The following is a 20830-nucleotide window of genomic DNA, read 5'->3' on the forward strand; positions in this document are numbered from 1 at the left end:
AACCTTAACGGTATTATCACATCCCTGATAGTAATCCAAAAATGTAAAACAAAGCAGTAAAAAAGTCCTAATCACTTGTTTCTTTTTAGGAAGTCTTGAATAATAATGTGAGACAGTGAAATGTCACTCCAAGTATTATATATCAACGTGGTTGCCTTTCTTGGGATTCCCAAAGTCCTATTTGTGAAATTTCAAATGAACACTGCCAATTAGATATGCATGACAAATTAAAAATAAAAGACTCTCTTGTAAAGACATTTATGTTTGCCATTCATTCATTCCTTCATTCATTCATTCATGGAGACCAGCCTGTGTTGCCCAGGCTGGTCTCAAACTCCTGGACTCAAGCAATCCTCCTGCCTCAACCTTCTGAAGTGCTGGGATTACAGGCGTGAGCCACTGTGCCCGGCTTACAAGCTAAGTTTAAGAACCACAAATAGACTTCTCATGTTAACACAAATGAAGACAAAGCATACCCTAAGCAAGAGAAATTCTGGCTTCACAAAGTCCAACAAATACATGGTGTCAGGGGCTCGGAGCCAATCTGCAATAGATCTGGTGGTGGAGGAAAACAGTAAGGGACACTGTTCAAGTAGAGGGCAAGACAATCAAGAATCTCAAGCTCTATTTCAAAACATTTCTTCCCACTCCACTACTGCTCTACATATTTTTCACAATACTTCACACCTTCTAATGTAATAGTTATTATAGATGTACATTATGTCTTACTATAACATAAACTCCATGAGGGAAGATATTTTTAGTTTTGATCAATGAAATATCCCCAGTGCCAAGGAAGCACTGCCCTACACATTCATCCAAATAGTAAAGTAATAAATATCTATTTTTAAACACTTTGTTAATTCTGCACACATTTACTTTTTCTAAAGGGAGAAATGTGGAACACTGAAAACTCCTTGAATCTTAGAATTTGTTTTTAATTAATAGACTTAATACATGGCATAACGTCTTGTACTCAACTTATTCTTCATGCAAAGTGTAAGCATAAATGCCAAAGATCTTACTTTCAAGCGTCAGCATTAATATAGCAAGTTACGAAGGTAGACGGTTTGGTAATTACAAAAGCTCCTGAAGTAGGCAAAAACCATTGTTTTACATGGTAACCAAGATCACACTAAATGATAAGTATTTCTGGCTTAACCAGTCCTCACAGCAATATGCTAAATTAATGAAAACAAACATGGGCATTGTTTGGGTGTTACTGACATCAACTACAAAACAGAAATGAACAGAAATTGAAAACTATATTGTCAAATACCATTAAAATAGCCAAATACATTATTTCCAGGTAAAAACTTTATAACTTCAAATACTGCAAGTTTTCTTTTAAAAACTTACAGTACTTGAAAGAATGAAAATCAGCTTAATCCAGCACAGGGGAAAGAAACACATGAGGTAACTGAATTTTACAACCAAGGTCAGAGAGGATATCATACTATCACCGCGGGAGGAAGGGTGAGTGGGTAGAAATACCTGTTATTGGTTTTTAAGTAGATCATAGCCAAAGCTAGAGTAGCACCTGGACAAGTCACATCCACATTTATGGTATCTCCTTCCTATTGAAAGAAGAATTTATGCATGTAAAAGAGTTCTAAATTATTATAAAATTCCTCTGAATAATAACTATGCTTAAAATTAACATATTTACCAATGTCAGTATGAACACTAGTATTTTCCAATTAATTTCCCAGCTTCCAGACTTTTGATCTATTACTTTGCTGTGTACTTACTTTGATTTGATAACTTGGTGATTTATGTTTCTCCCTATGCATTCCTGTTTGAAAGCGCCTATGTCCTCCAACCATGTACTGATAGAGCTGCTCAGGCACATTGAGATCAGACATACCTATCAAATTGCTGCCATGCTGGAAAAGACAATAACAGACGAGTGAAAAGAAATTTTATGGAGGAAGATCCATAACACATACCCATAACAAATATAAAAATGAACTAACTTTGAAGCAGGTTATTTCGGGTTTTGTTTTTTTTATTTCCAATTTAAAGCAAACATTAATCATCAGTTAATAAATATTAATAATTCTCATAAAAGTTTTAATACATGAATGTTCAACTTTAAGTACTGTCTTAAAATACATAAGAGCTTTAGAGTTAGTTACATTTAACAATAAAGAAAAATATTAGTTATATAATTGAAACCTGAACTGTAAATACCTGAATACTGTCATTATTGTACTTAAGAACTTTTCCAACAATAACTATGATAATAATAGTAATTTATTAAATGCACGCTCTGTGTCAGGCACTATTCTGTGTGTTTAACATGAATGAACAGCCATATCAAATAGCTACTATTAAAACCCTATTTTATAAATAAGGAAAGTGTGGCACAGAGGGATTAAGCCCAAGGTTATACAGCTATTATAGTAAGTTGCAGGGCTATATATAAAACACGGCCATCTGGCTCAACAACCCATGAAGCTGATTAAGCAACAGACAATAATGTAGTTAAACGACTTGACTCACTAGTTAGGACCAGAATTCAAGTTGCAATTCCCTGTGTGATTCTTTTCTTTTTTTTTTTTTTGAGACGGTGTCTCGCCTTCTTGCCCAGGCTGGAATGCAGTGGTACGATCTCGACTCTCTGCAAGCTCCGCCTCCTGGGTTCACACCATTCTCCTGCCTCAGCCTCCTGAGTAGCTGGGACTACAAGCACCCACCACCATGCCCAGCTAATTTTTTTGTATTTTTAGTACAGACAGGGTTTCACCGTGTTAGCCAGGATGGTCTGGATCTCCTGACCTCGTGATCCGCCCATCTCGGCCTCCCAAAGTGCTGGGATTACAGGCATGAGCCACCACACCCAGCTGATTATTTTCCATTATACCACCAGCCCCTTTAGCTCACGTGCCAATGTGAATTCAAGGCCCTAACAGATGGTCAACCACAAGGTGGATTTTCAGAACACACGAGAAAAAATTCCTTCCACTATAACTTTTTTTTTTTTAAGATGGAGTCTCACTCTTGTTGCCCAGGCTGGAGTGCAATGGTGTGATCTCGATTCACCACAACCTCCACCTCCTGGGTTCAAGCGATTGTCCTGCCTCAGCCTCCCGAGTAGCTGGGATTACAGGCATGCGCCACCACACCTGGCTAATTTTGTATTTTTAGTAGAGATGGGGTTTCTCCATGTTGGTCAGGTTGGTCTCGAACCCCTGATCTCAGGTGATCTGATCACCTCGGCCTTATAACTTTCTTTATATCATTTAGTTTGACCATAACAATGTATTGGTGGTTTTTCAAGGGGAACCACATTTCAAGTGAAACAATCATTTAATGAAACATTTCTGGTAATTCTGCACACATCTCTTGGATGGAGTTAAAGATGGGTCAATCTGATACTGCATTTTGTCACAAGGAAGATGCTACTGGGACAACATTCTGGGATACACAGTGAACATCACTATGGCAAAAGGGGGTTAGGGTTTGTTTCAAGCAGCTACTATAGACTCTTAAGGCTCCCGATCATATACGTTTTCACTATTCTCTGTTTTCAGTCATAGTGGGCTGTCACTTAGTCATTCTATGTCTTGAACGCTTTAAAAAAAAAAAAAACTTTATTCCCTTTAGTTTGTTCATGAACACTGTAAGCTGGAGGAAAAGAAATCTTAAAGTCCCACTCTTGACCACAGTTTCTCTCAATTTGCAAATCTGGTACTTTGAAAAATATCCAAAAAGACAAGAGAGCTGGGCAGCAGATTAAGTCATAGTAAGGGACAATATTCAGGTTTAGGTGTCAACGTTATTTGTCTCAACATGTAGATGTCCTAACTGAAGCATGGGAAGGCATAGGCTATGCTTACCCCCAAGCAGACCATGCCCAGGGCCAAGCCAGCAGCTAAGGAGTATGACTCTCTGTCAGTGCAGTATTCCATTTCAGGACCAGGAGGCCGTCCTGTAAAAAGAAAAGCAACACAATTCAAACTAGCTTCTCAAAATCTCATCTCATAAAAATCTTAGAGTTAACTTTCTAGCAAGTTGCACTGGACATACGAATGGAATATAACTCCATTCAGAAAGTTATGACACTATAATAAATGGTGTCCACAACTGTAGGTTTACCTACCAAAAAAAAAGGGCCCAAAATAGTTCTTTTTAAATTGCCAATTTAAGTCTTTATAAGCAATGATATTCAAATACTGTGAAACTTTGAGTCTTACCAAAACAATTACCAAGTAGTAGAAAAAAATTTTAAAGGGAAAAAGGTAAGAGTATTCAAAAAAAAAGTTTTATTTTTTTGTTAAAACATCTGGGCCGGGTGTGCTGGCTCATGCCTGTAATCCCAGCACTTTGGGAGGCCGAGGCAGGTGGATCACTTGACGTCAGGAGTTGGAGACCAGATGGCCAACATGGTGAAACCCTGTCTCTACTAAAAATACAAAAACTAGCCAGGGTGCAGGTGCCTGTAATATCAGCTACTGGGGAGGCTGAGGCAGGAGAATCGCTTGAACCTGGGAGGTGGAGGTTGCAGTGAGCCAAAATCAGGTCACTGCACTCCAGCCTGGGTGACAGAGTGAGACACCATCTCAGCAACAACAACAACAACAAAATATCTTACATTTTGTTTTCATTACTTTCAAATCCACACATCGCATGTGGTGAAACATGTTCAAATGATGATAATGAATAAGGAGGTCACTTACTTATGTTGTTAAGCTGTTAAATATTATGTTTAGACATTTATTTCGAGTGTATATAATAATGAGCCCTACTATGGTAGACTTTCTGTGTACTGATCCTAGAAGTCTGACTGGATACAAAATTCATACTTTTAAAAAGCACCCTATAACTCTAACACTACCTTGTTGAAAACGATAAAATGTACTATGTATTAAAACCCTTCCCTCTGAAAAAATGTTCACATTCCTGAAATTTTATCCCTATAGGAAAAAAATGCAATTAAAAAAAAAAGAAAACAGGCTGGACGTGCTGGCCCTTGCCTGTAATCCCAGCACTTTGGGAGGCCAAGGCAGGCGGATCACTTGAGGTCAACGAGTTCGAGACCAGCCTGTCCGACATGGAGAAATCCCATCTCTACTAAAACTACAAAAATTAGCCAGGCATGCTGAGAGACACCTGTAATCCCAGCTACTTGGTAGGCTGAGACAGGAGAATTGCTTGAACCTGGGAGGCAGAGGCTGCAGTGAACCGAGATCGTGCCACTCCACTCCAGCCTGGGTGACAGAGCGAGACTCTGTCTCTAAATAAATAAATAAATAATAAAAATTAAAGAAAAAAATCACACAAAGGTAATCAGTGTAATGTTTATACATAACAACAAAGGATTATTAGAAACAATCTAAAAAGTTCTAAAAGTTAAAAAAAGGCATTTTACAGACCATCGACTCAATGAATATTACACAAAATTTGTTTTAAAACCCATTTATAACAATGATCTATAAAAACAATTTTTAGGCGGGGCACAGTGGCTCATGCCTGTAATCCCAGCACTTTGGGAGGCTAAGACGGCGGATCACAAGGTCAGGAGATCCAGACTATCCTGGCTAACACCATGAAACCCTGTCTCTACTAAAAATACAAAATAATTAGCCAGGCGTAGTGGCGGGCGCCTGTAGTCCCAGCTACTCGGGAGGCTGAGGCAGGAGAATGGCGTGAACCCGGGAGGCGGAGCTTGCAGTGAGCCGAGATTGCACCACTGCACTCCAGGCTGGGCAACAGAGCAAGACTCTGTCTCCAAAAAAAAAAAAAAAATTTTAATGTACATTCTGACAGTAATTATATAAAAAGGCATATACATATGAATTAAAGATGAAATCTTCTATATACAGTGTGAAAGAGGTATGCCACAGCTGTGAGACTGTGCAATGACATCCTTAGACATCATCATGATATAGCCAAAGAAGGGTAGACTACTTTGCAGATGAACATGCTTTAACAACCAGTGTTGAATATTTTCAGAATAAGTGTTTTTCAGATCTCTAACTTATGCTACCATGCACTGTGATAGCCAAAACATTTCAACTTTGGGAATAATTTCATTTATCATTATAGTAGACTAAATTATGGGTCCCAGTCTTCACTGGTTCTCTCTTAGGTTTCTATCAACACCACGAGAGAAACATACCCTCCAGCCTGGGTCCCAGAATGAGGCAGGTGAGGCAGAACAGCAGCAGAACAGCCGGCTACACATCTACAGCCTAAAGCAGAGCTGCCTGGGCCAATGCTATGCCTGTATGTATGTAGCATCACTGTGGCAATAGCTATCTGATACAATTATACTAAAGAATATACATCTTTAACAATATATTCACAAATGCATATAGAAAAGATCTTGAATAGGACATATAAGTATGTAACTAAATTGTTGAGCATATTAATAATGCCAATAGCATTTCCATTTGGCAGAAAAAGATGACAACACATAAAGATTTCCAAAAAGTTTGGACCCAATAAAAAACAGAGACAATGTTCACTAAAGTGAGTGTGTGGACCTTACCATTTCCAGGTTCATCACCAACATACCCACCAGCATGTAAAGGAGGAAAGGAGTAGTCCATTACTTGACTTCTATTGGAAGTGCTGTTATCCAAAACAGTAAACACTGTGATGTGTTTAGTTTAGTGTCTCTCAGGGACCAAAACAATCTACTCTGAGTTTTAAGTGCAGGCCACTGCTAGACACTGCTGGTAAAGCAGGATAAACAGCATACTCATAGGTGATTAAAACCACAGGTACCTCATTAAATGTGACCACTGGAATTCAGTAATGAGCTAGCAAATAAATATGGAGGTTAATAACCTGCAGTTACATTAGCCTTGGATAACATTACTTAGAGTTTTGTTGTTTTTTTTTAATTAGTACTAGATCATTCTTTGCTCACAAAAGCTACCACTGTCTTTCCTTAATTTTTATAATTTTACTATCATTTTTACTTGGGTTCATGTGGAGTGGAGAGTACATGCCTATGAAGATTCAGCACTATTAATCCCTTACCTATCTCAGCCAACAGGACTTCTGCAGTATGTCTGTGAGCTGTCCCTTGATATACAAGGCCAATGCCAACCACTGCAGCCACTTGGACATTGTGAGGAACATCCAGCTCTGTGGACGTTGGGGGTAAGAGAGCAGGAATGTGAATGCTAAGAAGCCGAGTAATAGACATATCCATGGTGCCTAGTTTTGCAGCAGAAACACCAAGTAGCAGTCCAATGCTTGTCATTTCATGGCCCTAAGATAGAAACAAAACAAATACATAGTTTAAAATAAAATACTGCCTGCCACTTTCAAGAAGTACTTTTATGTTGACAGGCAAGGTGAGAGGCACTGAGAATACAGCAGTAAACTAAACAAACATGGTCCTTGCTCTCATGGACCTAATGTCTTAATTGGAAAAAAAGTGTTAAATTAAAAAACATAAACAAATATATTATTAAAAAGTAGTACAATAAGAAAGTACAAAGTATTATGAAAGAGTATTTTAAAATAGCTTAATTTAGATTGGGAGGGACTAGAGGATTATTAGGGATGAAATCTCTAAAGATTATACAAAGAAATTTATATTAGGACCTGAAGGATGAAAACAAATTAGCCAGGAACAGTGGCAGGAAAGGGGACACTCAAGTTCTGAAGGTGAGGAAGACTGTTTCAGGTGATAAAACAGCATGTAAATAAATGGCTCTGAGGCGATTCAGAAATAAACCCTCACATTAACATCAACTGACCACAAGGGTGCCAAGACAATTCAACAGGTAAAGGGCAGTCTTCAAAAAACAGTGCTGGGAAAAGTGGAAGGACACATTCAAAAGAATGAGGCTGAACTCAACACAATATAACAAGTGTTGGCAAAAATATGGAGAGATTGGAACTCTCATGTATCGCTGATGGGGTTGTATAATGGTGCAGTCATTATGGAAAACAGTTTACAGTTCCTCAAAAAGTTAAACAGAGTTACCATATAACCCAGCAATTCCACTCCTAAGTATGTACCACTACTTACCATTACTTCATTACTCTTGAGTAATGAAAACATACATCCGCACAAAAACATGTATACAAATGTTCACAGCAGTATTATTCGTAATAGCTAAAAAGTACAAATAACCCAAATATTCATCAACTTATGAATAAAATGTACATTCATAAAATAAAACATTTATTCAACAATAAAAAGGAATGTATTGCTGATAGATGGCACAACATGGATGAACCCTAAAATTATCAGGCTAAGTGAAAGAAGCCCATACTAAAATACCATATTTTGTATGACTCCATTCATATGAAAGGTCCAGAAAAGGCAAACCCATAGACACGCAAAGTAGATTAGTGGTTGGCAGGAGGTGAAGTGAAGGTGAGGGGGTGAGGTAGAGGAATGGGGAGTCACCACTAGTGGGTACAAGGTTCCTTTATGGGGTGAAAAAGATGTTCTAAAATTAACAGTGGTGATGTATGCACAACTCTGTGAATATACTAAAAACCACTGTACCACATACTTTAAACGGTGAATTGTATGGTATGTGAATTTTATATATTTATATAAATAAAGATTCCTTAAAAAAAAATAACGCTGTGAAGTGAAAGAGTTTAGTTTGCCAGGGAGCTAAAATAGCCAATCTGTATGGTTAGAGTGTGGGGTAGCAAGAAGAGTGGGGCTGGGTCCAGAGGCTCCCGCCTATAATCCCAGCACTTTGGGAGGCTGAAGTAGGCAGATCACCTGAGATCAGGAGTTCAAGACCAGCCTGGCCAACATGGTGAAACCCCGTTTCCATCAAAAATACAAAAATTACCCAGGTGTGGTAGTGCGCACCTGTAATCCCAGCTACTCAGAAGGCTGAGGCAGGAGAATTGCTTGAACCTGGGAGGCAGAGGTTGCAGTGAGATGAGATCACACCACTGCACTCCAGCCTAGGTGACAGGGTGAGACTCCACATCAAAAAAAAAAATGAAGAAGAACAGTGGCACCAACTAGGGCTGGAGAAGTGAACAGGATCACACTAGCTCCTAGAATGTATATTAAGAGCAATGGTCGATCCCCCTTTGCCCTCTGGTGTTGGGAATGTTGGCCTTGTTCTAAACCAGTTTCCCTTCACAGAAGTTCAGCCATCATGTGGGATCAGAATAAGGTCCTGGGGCAACTAAAGGTATCTGGCCAAGGGTACATCCAAAGGACCCTACACCGGCCCCCAGTCCCCAACAGCCTGTTCAGGTGTCGGACAAAGACTTCCAATCTTTCCTATCATGTTTTTCCTACTGCTCTTCTGAGAAATGTTACTTAGTTATGTGTCTCTTTGAGAAATTGCTTCTTTTCAGGGCAGGATGCTGGGTTATGCTTGATGAAACTAAATAAACTGCCAGCCAGATGAGAATTATAGACAAATAATATGCAGGGACCCCCTGGATTCATCTTAGTCTTGAGCTCATATCGAATTCAGAGAAATCAAAGGCAGCTGACAAGGAGGGTCAAGGCTGAGTGCAAGTGAACGCAACTACTACTGCTGGCTTGATCCTCCCCTGGTCATGAATGGCGGTTGCGCGCACATCCATGACCAAGGCAAGCCTGAGAGACGCCTTGGACTCTAGCACAGCAGAGGGAAAGACTAAGGATGCCTTTTTCTCCCCTCTCTCTTTCTAAATGGGTAGGCTGCACTCCTCTCAAGTGCATCGAGACATTGGAACTCCTTTGATCCTCAGACTCTGAAGAAAAAATACCTGGTATTTATCAGTACCAAGCCTTGGCCCAGCTAGAAGTTGGAAGATGGAGAGACCTAGTCAGCTGGGGAAAATAACAACTATAATACTATCCTATAGCTAGATCTCTTCAACCACAGAGAAGGAAAATGGTCCAAAATTCCATATGTATAGGCCTTTTTTGCCCTGCAGAATAACCCCAAGCTCTGTCAGCAATGTATAATAGACCTTGCACTTATAGCAGTGATATCCAGCCAGACTTAATCCAGGCAGAAGGGAAAAAACAGTCTGCCTCCTTAGAAGAGAAGACAGAGGCCCCTGCACCAGCCCAGGTCCCAGCTTCTCTTGGATCATCTCGTCCCCCTTATCCAGGCCCCCTTTTGAACCTCATCCTGTTAGAAGAGTTCGACCTGGATGCGCTCCAGCATCACTTCTTCCTTTACAGGAAATGCATAGTGAATATGGTCCTACCAAAGTACAAGTCCCCTTTTCTTTACAAGATTTGAGGCAGATAAAAAGAAATCTAGGACAATTGTGTCGACCTTGTAGGTATACTGAAGCCTTTCAGAACCTTACTCAAGTGTCTGAGCTTTCAGGGAAGGGTATCATGTTACTTCCCAACCAGACTCTTAGAGCTTCAGAGAAGCAGGCGGCTTTACAGGTCACTGAGACATTTGGAGATGAAATGTTTATCTTATTATGGCACCTACCAAAAGGCGGAAGAAATTAGGGAGCCCTTTCTGACAGCCAAGCAGGCAGCATCCACCAATAATCCTCAATGGGACTCAGACACTGCTCTAGGAAAGTGGCCGAGAAAACATTTTCAGGGATGCACAGTGGAAGGTCTGAGAACTAGAGCCAAATCTCTCAATTACATTAAGTTATCAACCATAAACCAAGGGTCTGAAGAGAACCCTTCTGTTTTCCTGGAAAAACTGAGAGAGGCTTTAATTAAACACACATCTCTCTCCTGACTCTATAAAAGGATAGTTAATTTTGAAAGACAAGTTTATAACCCAAGCAGCCCCAGATATTGGAAGAATGCTGCAAAAAGCTAGCTATTGCACCAGACAGTACTCTAAAGAAAATCCTGAAAGTCACCACCTTGGTCTTTTATAATCGGGACCATGAGGAAGCCCATGAAAAAGGGAGAAAAGGAACGAGAAAAAGGCACAGGCACTAATAGCTGCCATACAGGCATATAAACCTCTCGATCCCAGGGAGCTTCTCATTCTATGACCGGCTGTTATCAGTGTGGGGGCACTAAAAGAGAGTCTGCCCCCGAAATCAGAAGCAGCCCCCACGGCCCTGTCCAATCTGTAAGGGAGACTACTGGAAGATGAACTGCCTCCAGAAACATACGTCCCGAGGTTCAGAGCCGGCTTCTCAAATGGTCCAGCAGGACTGATGGGTCCCAGGGCTCTCCTCCCCAGCTCTGACAGCCCAGGCTGCATTACCATCCAGGAGTCCCGGGTGAGTCTGGAGGTCAAAGGACTCAGAGGACGGACTTCCTACTCAACACCAGAGCAGCCATTCCTGTTCTCCTCTCCATTCTGGGCCTCCCCTCCTCCCTTAGCACAACTGTGAGGGGCGTCTCAGGAAAGCCTCTGACTCGATATTTTTCTCAATCCCTTAGCTGTACCTAGGGAGACCTTTCGTTTACCTATGCCTTTTTAATCATACCTGAAAGCCCGACTCCTCTGAGGTAGGGATATTTTAGCTCACATGGGAACCACCAACCTTATGGCTCCAGGACAGACTCTTTGCCTCCCTCTGGTGGAGACTGATATTAATCCAGAAGTTTGGGCAATTCAGGAAAATACTGGCTGAGCTACAACAGTCTTACGAGTCCAAATCCATCTCAGGGATCTCATCTCCTTCCCTAATTAAAGACAATATCCCCTAAAACCAGAAGCTAGGAAACAGCTAGAAGCCATCATTAATAACCTAAGGATGCAGGGCCTTGTTAAACTCTGCAACAGTCCTTGTAATACCCTAATATTGGGAGTACAGAAAGAAACCCAACAGGGATTGGAGACTGGTCCAGGATCTCCACCTCCTTAATGAGTAACTGGTGTAATTAACCAATTTACCCAGTGGTTCCCAATCCCTATACTTTGTTAACTTAGATACCTGAAGGAACTAAATGGTTTGCATTCTTGGAATTAAAAGATGCTTTTTTTCTGCATACCATTATACCCCAACTCCCAAAACTTGTTTGCATTCAGGGATCCCTCCAACCAGACTACCCAGCTAACCTGATGGTATTACCACAGGGTTTCCAAGACAGCCCCCACCTGTTTGGGCAGGCAATCTCAAAAGATCTCTCTGAGTTCTTTCAAACTCAAGTTAGTCTTAATATGTAGATTACACTCTACTCTGTGCCCCAACTGAGGAAATTTCTCAGAAAGGCAGTAAGGCTCTTCTGAATTTTCTAACTGACAGAGGACATAAAGTTTCAAAGTCCAAGGCTCAACTCCGTCAGACTTCAGTGAAGTACCTATGCCTGGTCTTGTCAGAAGGGACCAGGGCACTGGGCGAGGAGAGAATTGGATCCATTTTCTCCTTCCTTCTCCCCAAGACCCTCAGCTAACTAAGGGGATTATCAGGCGTTACTGGATTCTGCAGCCTATGGATCAGAAATCTAATTAAAAGCATTGCAATGCCTAATTATAACATATCTAATAATCTAGGGGGACATGCCCATGACAACCCTATTTTGCAAAATCCTGGAATAGAACAGTCCATTTTCAGAGGTTTTCTTCCTGTCCTTTCTAGGTGTCCCTAATATATGGGCATGGATTTTCCCCCTTTTAGTTCCTCTTTGTGTTCGCATTGTAATACTCATATTTGGTCCATGTGTAACCTCCTTGTAAAATTTGTTTTTTCTCACCTAGAGGCCATCAAACTCCAAGTGGTCATGCAAATGGAACCTCGGTTGATGGCTCTCTTTTACCAGAGGACCCTTAGATAGGCCTCTAAGAGAGACCTGACTGCTGTTTCCCAAAACAACACCCTCTGTCAGCATGAAGCAGAACAGTCATCACCCCTATCCTAACAGCAGTTAGATATACCTCTTCAGAGCGGGGATTCATAGCGGTAGGAGGCAGGTAAATTCTCAGATGAAACTCAACCTTCAAGCCAAGGACAGTCGAAAGCCTGAAAACCAAGCTACAAGTTCTGGATAAATCCATGGACTAGAGAGCTCTCATTCCTGTTTGGCATGCTCTCTCCTGATTGGTCCTTATCCTTCACCTGCTTTACATATACCTGCCCTTCCCCAGTTGCCTATTTCTAAATGGTGCTTTTTCAAGCATACCCACAGACCAATCAGCACGCACTTCCCCCATTTCAAGCCCATAAAAACCTCTAGACTCAGCCTCGTGGCTGGCAACCCACCTTTGGGTCCACTCTCGCTGTTGAAAGCTTTCTTGTCACTCATTAAATTCTACCCTGCCTTACTCAAAAAAAAAAAAAAAAGCAATGGGAGATCATTAATTAAATGGCTTTGACCAGGGAAGTGACATACTCTGATTTACGCTTTAGAAAGATTATTCCATGTACTATGAGACAAATGGACTTAGAAGTACAAGAATGAAGAAAGAAGAGCAAATAGAGCAATTAGGAGCTACTACAATAGCCAGGCAAGGCACAAAGCCAGGCACTGGGAGCACAGGTCTCACCTTGGTCAAGTAGTCATGGATATTGAGAGTCGCCAGCTTGGTAAGGTGCCCATTCAAACCCAGAGCCATGAGAAAGCCAGCATACTCATTGGCTAACTCAGCATGCTTGGGCTTATTGTAAACAATCCAAGCTGAGTCGATCTGGGAGGCAGGAGCTATCTTCAGGCCAGCAGCCACACCATTATGAAAGCTGGCCCAGCTTGTCATGTTGGGAGGCACATCGATGTTTCCACTATTAAGGTCTACTGTTGTGTTCCGAGGAGGGGCACGCCCTATCCAGCCAAACGAAGAACATTGAGAGAATAAAAATTCACAAAACCAAGATTGTTAAATTTAGATCTTTGAGACTAAGATTACTTACGTTTTCTACATTCAAAACCATTAACCCCATAATGCCTGGAACGTTAGGTCTCTATGACCACTTAAAACTTTTGTACATGTGAGTCAAACTTAATGGAACTGGAAAAACTTTCACTGTCTAAACAGTTCATTGTCCTTTTTGTTAAAATGTATGAGGCTATATAATGAGATAACTGATACCAATTTAACATTATACAGAGATGACTGGGATAATCACTGATTTTTTCTTTCAAACAGAGAGCTTAAAAACCAAAATGAAGACTAACATCACTGTTAAACTATACAAGTTATAAATCCCAACAACTGATGACATTGATGTTAATTTCAAATGTTCTATCCTATATTTTCCCCTAGACATTAAGGAAAAATGACATCTTAAGAAAAGACAAAAGCCAGGCCTGGTGGTGCATGCCTGTCCCAGCTACTTGGGAGGCTGAGGCATGAGAATCACTTGAACCTGGGAGGCAGAGGTTGCAGTGAGCCAAGATCATGCCGCTGCACTCCCACCTGGGCAGCAGACAGAGACTGCGTCTCAAAAAAGAAAAAAAAAAGGAAACAAGAACCTTAATAAATCTGCTACAGCTCTTACCTACATATGCCCCCTTCTCTCTCTTTTTTTCTCTCTCTCTCTATATATACATACAGATATAGATATCTAATTATATGCTATTGTTTAAAATGCTTAGAGATAGTTTTGTAAAAAGCATCCTTTTATAGACTTGAGTCACCCAGTGAACTTCAAAAGGGCATTCACTAGATTATACTTTTACGGTCCATTTATTTAAGAACAATGTAAATTATATGTTCACAATGCTATATGTTCTCTATGAATTTTTTCTTGATTCTTTTCTTTTTGATTTACATTATATACAGCAAACACTGAATCTTTTTAAATATATTTTGAATATTGTCTTAAGTCACGGATAAAATAATTAACATAAATATTTTAATTACTGCATAAAGTTATCCATTTCACTGCAGCTTTAAAAATACCATTTTTAAAGAGTTCTAAGATGTTATGTAAAATAAATTTTAAGTAGATGCAGTGTCTTATTTGTAGCATGTACACATACACACACAAAGCACAAAGTAAGACTTGTCTTTACTATATGCTTTTAGTACCTAAAAGCTAACTCAACTGCTAGTGTTAGCACCACAATGAGTAATAAGTTCATAAGTTACACTTGTACTTTCTCAAAAAAGGCAGACATATCAATATGAAAAAACTGAGTGACCTTTCTGAAACATTCATTCATCATATGCAAAAGACATAATATTTATACACGAGAGAAAATAAAATGCAAAGGGTAAGGTAAATTTTCTTCAATGAGAATAACAACATACAAAAGTACAACAGGCCACATCAGTGTGGGTTAAGCAACTATTAAAGAAAATATTCTTTCCTAAATTAACAGGATAACCTTTCTTTTTGGCCTACCAGAATGACTAAAAGAATAAAATGCTGAATTAATGTCATAAACACATTTTAAATCATGCAAATTCAATTAAATGTATTCAGAAAAAAAGATGCATGTATATATTTTTTAAACCCACCCAAGTATCACTTGAGTACTAAATCACCCAGATTGAATACATTTTAACATTTGCCAATTTTGCATTAGATTTTCTTTTTAATCCGCACTTATTATATGAAATCTTTCATATAAACAGTTGGAAAGACTACTAAAATGAACATCTATATACCATGCCTTCCATCAAGAATCAATAATTGTTAAAATTTTGCCATAGGTGCTTTACCTCTGAGACAATTTAAATATTAAAAGCAACTCTGCTCACTATGTCCCTCAGTGAGATTAGGGCTCAGAATAAGCATGATATGGAGATGGGAATGTGTTCTTTCACTTAGTCAATCTCATTTCCTGCATGCTGCTCAAAGCACAAGCTTTTCACAAATCTGAGTGGAACTCTGGATTTCTTAAAGTATGCAATTTAAAATACTGTACAATTATGTTTGCATATATTATGTACTATTTATCATATATTAAATTATACATTATATGCTACCACATATACTATACACTACTACAACATACATTATACATACATTTTGTATAGGTTTCACAAAACCATATATACTATAATAGAGTTTCAACGATAATTTCAACTATGTAATTGTCACCTTTAGAACACATTCAAATCAGCATTAGGGGGACATGCACTATAAAATTCATTGTAATCAAGACTATAACTACAGTTATATATGGCAGAAATAAAAACTTGTGCCAACCAGAAAGGCAATTTGACATGTTCCTTAAAACCATTCATCTTGCTGTCCTAAGAGTTCTACTTCTAAGCATTTAGCCTAAATACATAGGACGAATACGCCCCAACAATGTTTATAATACCAAAAAACTGTAATTTCCAACAATACCAGGCTGCTTCTATAAACTATGGTATATCCACTGAATGAAATACTCTGAAGCAAATAAAAATGAATGTATCGATTAAAAACACATGTAAACAATACATACACATAATTATAAACACATACATTTATTTGCTAGATATAAAAGGATGTTCACTGTAAATTTTTTTAAAAATCTAAAATAGATTTAAATTTTCTGATAATTAAACAAATATAAAATTATAAATATGTGGAAATAAACTTAGTAAACATATATACTAAAATGTTAAAAGGAGTGACGCAGAAGAGTGGGAGTACTGCAAGTGACCATTTTTTCTCTTTTTGCTTAGTACATTTCTTGATTTATACAATGATCATCTGTTCAAACTATTTTAAAACTAAATATTTTTACATATTATACTTAAGATTATTTAAAATTCAATAGTCTCATCGTTATCAATAATATCTTTCTGAACTTCTCCAAGTGACTTTTTATATCTTGAAATCACCTCATTAAAAAGCAAAAATGAGTAATGAACTATATTCTGCTTCTCTCAAAGTTTAGTTTGACATGGCATTTGAGCTGTGGTAACCACTACAGCAGCTATTAGGAAAATTTAAAATCACTGGGGATAGAGGGAGCATTTCTTTTGTTTTAACTAATTTAAAGAACTACACTTAATGCATGTACTTAATCATTTTCCTTTCTCATTGAGCCCAGAATTTAACATACCAGTCAGATTCAATTTAGGAATAGGCAATGGCTCTGTTGGAACAGGATGGTACGAAAACAAGGTAAACATTCCTCGTCCTACAGGAAGAGCCATAGTTCGCTGACACAATTGGAGCAATCTGTAATTAAAGTAAAAACCAACATGTGAAAATGTTTAAAGCAAAGCGCAATTGAAATATCATCTGTAAGTATTTCAAAAGAAGGTGTACTGTGTAAACTGAAGTTGTCTCAAAGTAAATTCATACAAAGATGTGCGTGAACTACCCAAACATGATTATTTTCATTTTAATATTCTTGTTCCTATTACACTCTTAGGGAGAGACGTATTTCCTTTGTTTTGTTTCATATTTACATTGAATGAAAACCACCTGTCCTATAAACCAAGCCGACTCTCTCTAGGCATTCAAAAAAAAGAAATTTAAAGAAATTCCACTCCGATGGATGCTAACCTTCTCAAAGGAAAATACAGTACTTTTGGGGGTTTTATCACTGTCTTAATTTCAGTCTAGCTGTCCTCAGTACATGTGGGATCCTCCTCCCATCCCTTTTGCCAATACAGCCTCAGAAGTACCATTTCTGTGGCCTGTACACAAGAAAAGAAACAAGGTCCTTGTGTTAGAGGTGAATGGATTTCATGGTGTTTCCAAGGGAAATACAGATTGGTTTCACTTACATGATGGCTAGATTTATAGGACTAATACCATTATGTATCAGGTATGTTCAAGGTTAAAATGGTTTCTGTAGGCTCTACTGTGAAATTAATATACCACTCTTCAACTTGTTCCTATGTTAAAATAGCTTAACATTCCATATAGCCACTTAAAAAAAACTAACAGAAATTTTGGAAGTAGGGCATTTATAACTAAGAAACGCTTATACAAGTTATATCTGAAGACACAGAAATATCCCTTCAGAGGCTGACAACTGACGAACATTTTCTCTGCAGACAAAGCTATTCATAAGCATACTCCCTCCTTAACTGGACACACATAACTGCTTTTCTAGCTAACTGGAAAGAAAAATTTTGCTATCTTAAAGATTCTCTGGGAACACAACCACAACATTAATTTGGGATCAGGAAAATTCAAAGCCAAGAGGCTGTTGGAACCCATAGAATTTTTTTAGAGGAAATCTTACACATAATTCACTTCAACTTTGCACAAGTAACAAAATTATAATGAGAACAATATTACATCCCCTGAATATAAGATGCCACTGATAAGATGTATCATTATTTCATGAGAAACTAAGAAAGAAAAAGCACTGCCAATTAAACTATGACACCTGTTCACTGAGATACACATCTGATTTCAGAGATATTAAAAAGTGAAAAAACTTGCATCTTAGAATCAATGAACTCTACTACTAATAATGGCTGACTGCACTGAGCTTTACTATGTACTGGGCAGTATTCTAAGTGCTATGTAAAAATAATTCACTTGATACACAGCACCATCCCATGAAGTATGCCTATTTTTACAGATGAAGCAACTGAGGCAACAAGAGGTAAAGTAATTTAACCAAAGTCACCCAGCACAGCATGGCCATGCCTGGCTCTAGAGGCCATGCTCATAAATCCTATGCTCTAAACTCAACTTCTGTCACTCCATCTTTTTATTCACAGGTAACTAATAACTGGGTACATGTGGAGAGGAAACAGTTAATATGGAAATCACAACTAATTCAGATCTTCAGCAGCCTGTGGGTGTGGGTGACGGCTCCCCTCAAAACAGTACCATAAAAAAAGTAAAGAGAACTAGAAAACAGTGGCAGATGAATGATAGAGACAAGCAGATAAAAGAACAGGAGAGAATTTTAAAACAGAAGTGTCCCAAGAGAATAGCTCTGGAATGTCATAGGCATGTGAGTCTTATAATGTATCAAGGGATGTATCCTGTGCAGGGGAGTGGCAGAAGAAAGCCTTATCTATTTTTATTTGGAGTATCGTCTATCATATCCAAAAAAAAAAAATACTCATACAAGTTTAAACTACACTAAAAACCACACTAACCTCAAAATCTATTCCTGATCAAGACACAGAAAAACAAGTCCAGTGTTTTCCTTGTTTGTAAATTCTTAAGGTAACTATCAGGCAAAATAGTTTTACATTCACCTTTTCTAAAAAGTAAACTGTTATATGTATTTCAAGAGGAGGACGATATGAAATACAACAATTACGTCCTCAAAAGCCAAAGACATTTTGCTAACACACGTGGTTTGTTGAAGTTGGATGAAAACTTAAAACACAGGGCATATTTTCACTTGAAAGTATCTTTTAAATCTCTTTAGGGTTTTAAATGCTAAAAACCTGAAGGAAAAACAAATATAAACAAGACACAAATGTAACAATGAAACGTGACAAGAGATAGTGCACGTGTTTTCTTTCACCTGTTTTCCTTTTCCTCAATGAACTCGTGGTCACTGAGCTCTGGGTACTGCACTACGTTGACACGGACAGGATGCGCACTCTGAAGAAGCCTTCGCACATCCTGCACCCTTAAATCTTCACTCCATATTAATGACATGACCTCGTGATTCATGTCATTCATGCCATCATCTTCCTCCTCAGTTTCTGTTCCTGAAGGAACATCTGATGAGAGCACCTGAGTAACAGACTTTATTGTAATAATAATTTCAAAAGCAGTTAACATGCACTTACTGAACATGAGGATATATAGGCTGATGTGCCATGACTATACTAGCACAGAGAAAATATGTTTTCCAAAGCAGGCATGGGTTGGGGCCGCAATGTATACTGGGACTCTAATCTACAAATCTTTCTAAAAAGTACTATATTGCTGGCCGGGTGTGGTGGCTCACACTCTGTAATCCCAGCACTTTGGGAGGCCGAGGTGGACGGATCACCCGAGGCCAGGGGTTCCAGACCAGCCTGGCCAACATGGTGAAACCCGGTCTCTACTAAAAATACAAAAATTAGCTAGCCAGACACAGTGGCGCACGCCTGTAGTCCCAGCTACTGGGGAGGCTGAGGCTGGAGAATCACTTGAACGCAGGAGGCAAAGGTTACAGTGAGCCGAGATCGTGCCACTGTACTCCAGCCTGGGTGACAGAGTGAGATTCTGTCTCAAACAAACAAACAAAACAAACAAACAAACAAAAGTACTACATTGCCTACTTGGAAATATTTGGAAATGACAGAGAGAGTTTAAATTTAGAACAACAGTCAAGGGGCTGGATACGAACAGAGAAATATTCTGAATAAACTATAAAAAAAAATCTAACTACATCCTGATCATTTTTTAAAAAAATTTATTGCAAGTAGAATATGAATACTACTCACTGCTAATAATGCTAATTTAAATATTGTCTGTTCATTAATAGAAGGAGAAGGAAAAAAGCCTGAAAGGATATACAGCAAGGGTTGGGGAAAGTCACACAATGAAATACTTTTTACTTTACTACTTTAAATAGACAGGATCATGGTGGGATTTCATTATTAAGTTTTTTTTTTTTTTTTTTTTTTTTTTTTTGAGACAGGGTCTTACTCTGCCACTCAGGCTGGAGTGCAGTGGTGTGATCCTGGCTCCCTGCAACCTCCACCTCTTGGGCTCAAGCAGTCTTTCAACCTTAGCCTCCTGAGTAGCTGGGACTACATATGTGCACCGCCCACCCAGATAATTTTTATTTTTTGTAGAGACAGAGTCTTGCCCTGTTGACCAGGCTGGTCTTGAACTCCTCACCTCAAGGAGATCCAACCACCTCAGCCTCCCAAATAGCTAGGACTACAGGCACATACCACCACACCTGGCTAAATTTTTTAAAAAATTGTTTTAAGTAGAGATGAGGTCTCACTATGTTGCCTAGGCTGGTCTCAAACTCCTGGGCTCAAGCAGTCCTCCACCTTGGCCACCCCAAAGTGCTGAGATTACAGGCATGCGCCACCACACCCAGCCAGTTTTCACTATTTTTAAAAAAATGTGTTTCCAATAAAAATTTCTTAGAAGGAAAAGTACTGAACTGCAGGAAAACAAGTAAGAGGGTAAA

The 20830-nt window shown here is 38.9% G+C and overlaps 1 protein-coding gene across 4 annotated transcripts in view; it reads right to left on the minus strand.

Moving 5' to 3' along the window:
• The window catches only part of ANAPC1 (anaphase promoting complex subunit 1), a 114189-nt gene that overhangs the window by 30070 nt on the left and 63289 nt on the right, over positions 1 to 20830 (minus strand). For all 4 annotated transcript variants that reach the window (XM_055378288.2, XM_031008101.3, XM_055378289.1 and 1 more), the window contains 8 exons: positions 19214 to 19428; positions 16826 to 16944; positions 13368 to 13639; positions 6994 to 7228; positions 3843 to 3934; positions 1752 to 1886; positions 1495 to 1577; positions 477 to 555 (listed from right to left, as the gene is read on the minus strand). In XM_055378288.2, coding sequence (XP_055234263.1) covers positions 477 to 555; positions 1495 to 1577; positions 1752 to 1886; positions 3843 to 3934; positions 6994 to 7228; positions 13368 to 13639; positions 16826 to 16944; positions 19214 to 19428 — 1230 coding nt within the window. The remainder of the gene's footprint in view (positions 1 to 476; positions 556 to 1494; positions 1578 to 1751; positions 1887 to 3842; positions 3935 to 6993; positions 7229 to 13367; positions 13640 to 16825; positions 16945 to 19213; positions 19429 to 20830) is intronic.

Source organism: Gorilla gorilla, chromosome 12, assembly GCF_029281585.2.
Source record: "Gorilla gorilla gorilla isolate KB3781 chromosome 12, NHGRI_mGorGor1-v2.1_pri, whole genome shotgun sequence".
In the NCBI taxonomy this organism is placed as follows: domain Eukaryota; kingdom Metazoa; phylum Chordata; class Mammalia; order Primates; family Hominidae; genus Gorilla; species Gorilla gorilla.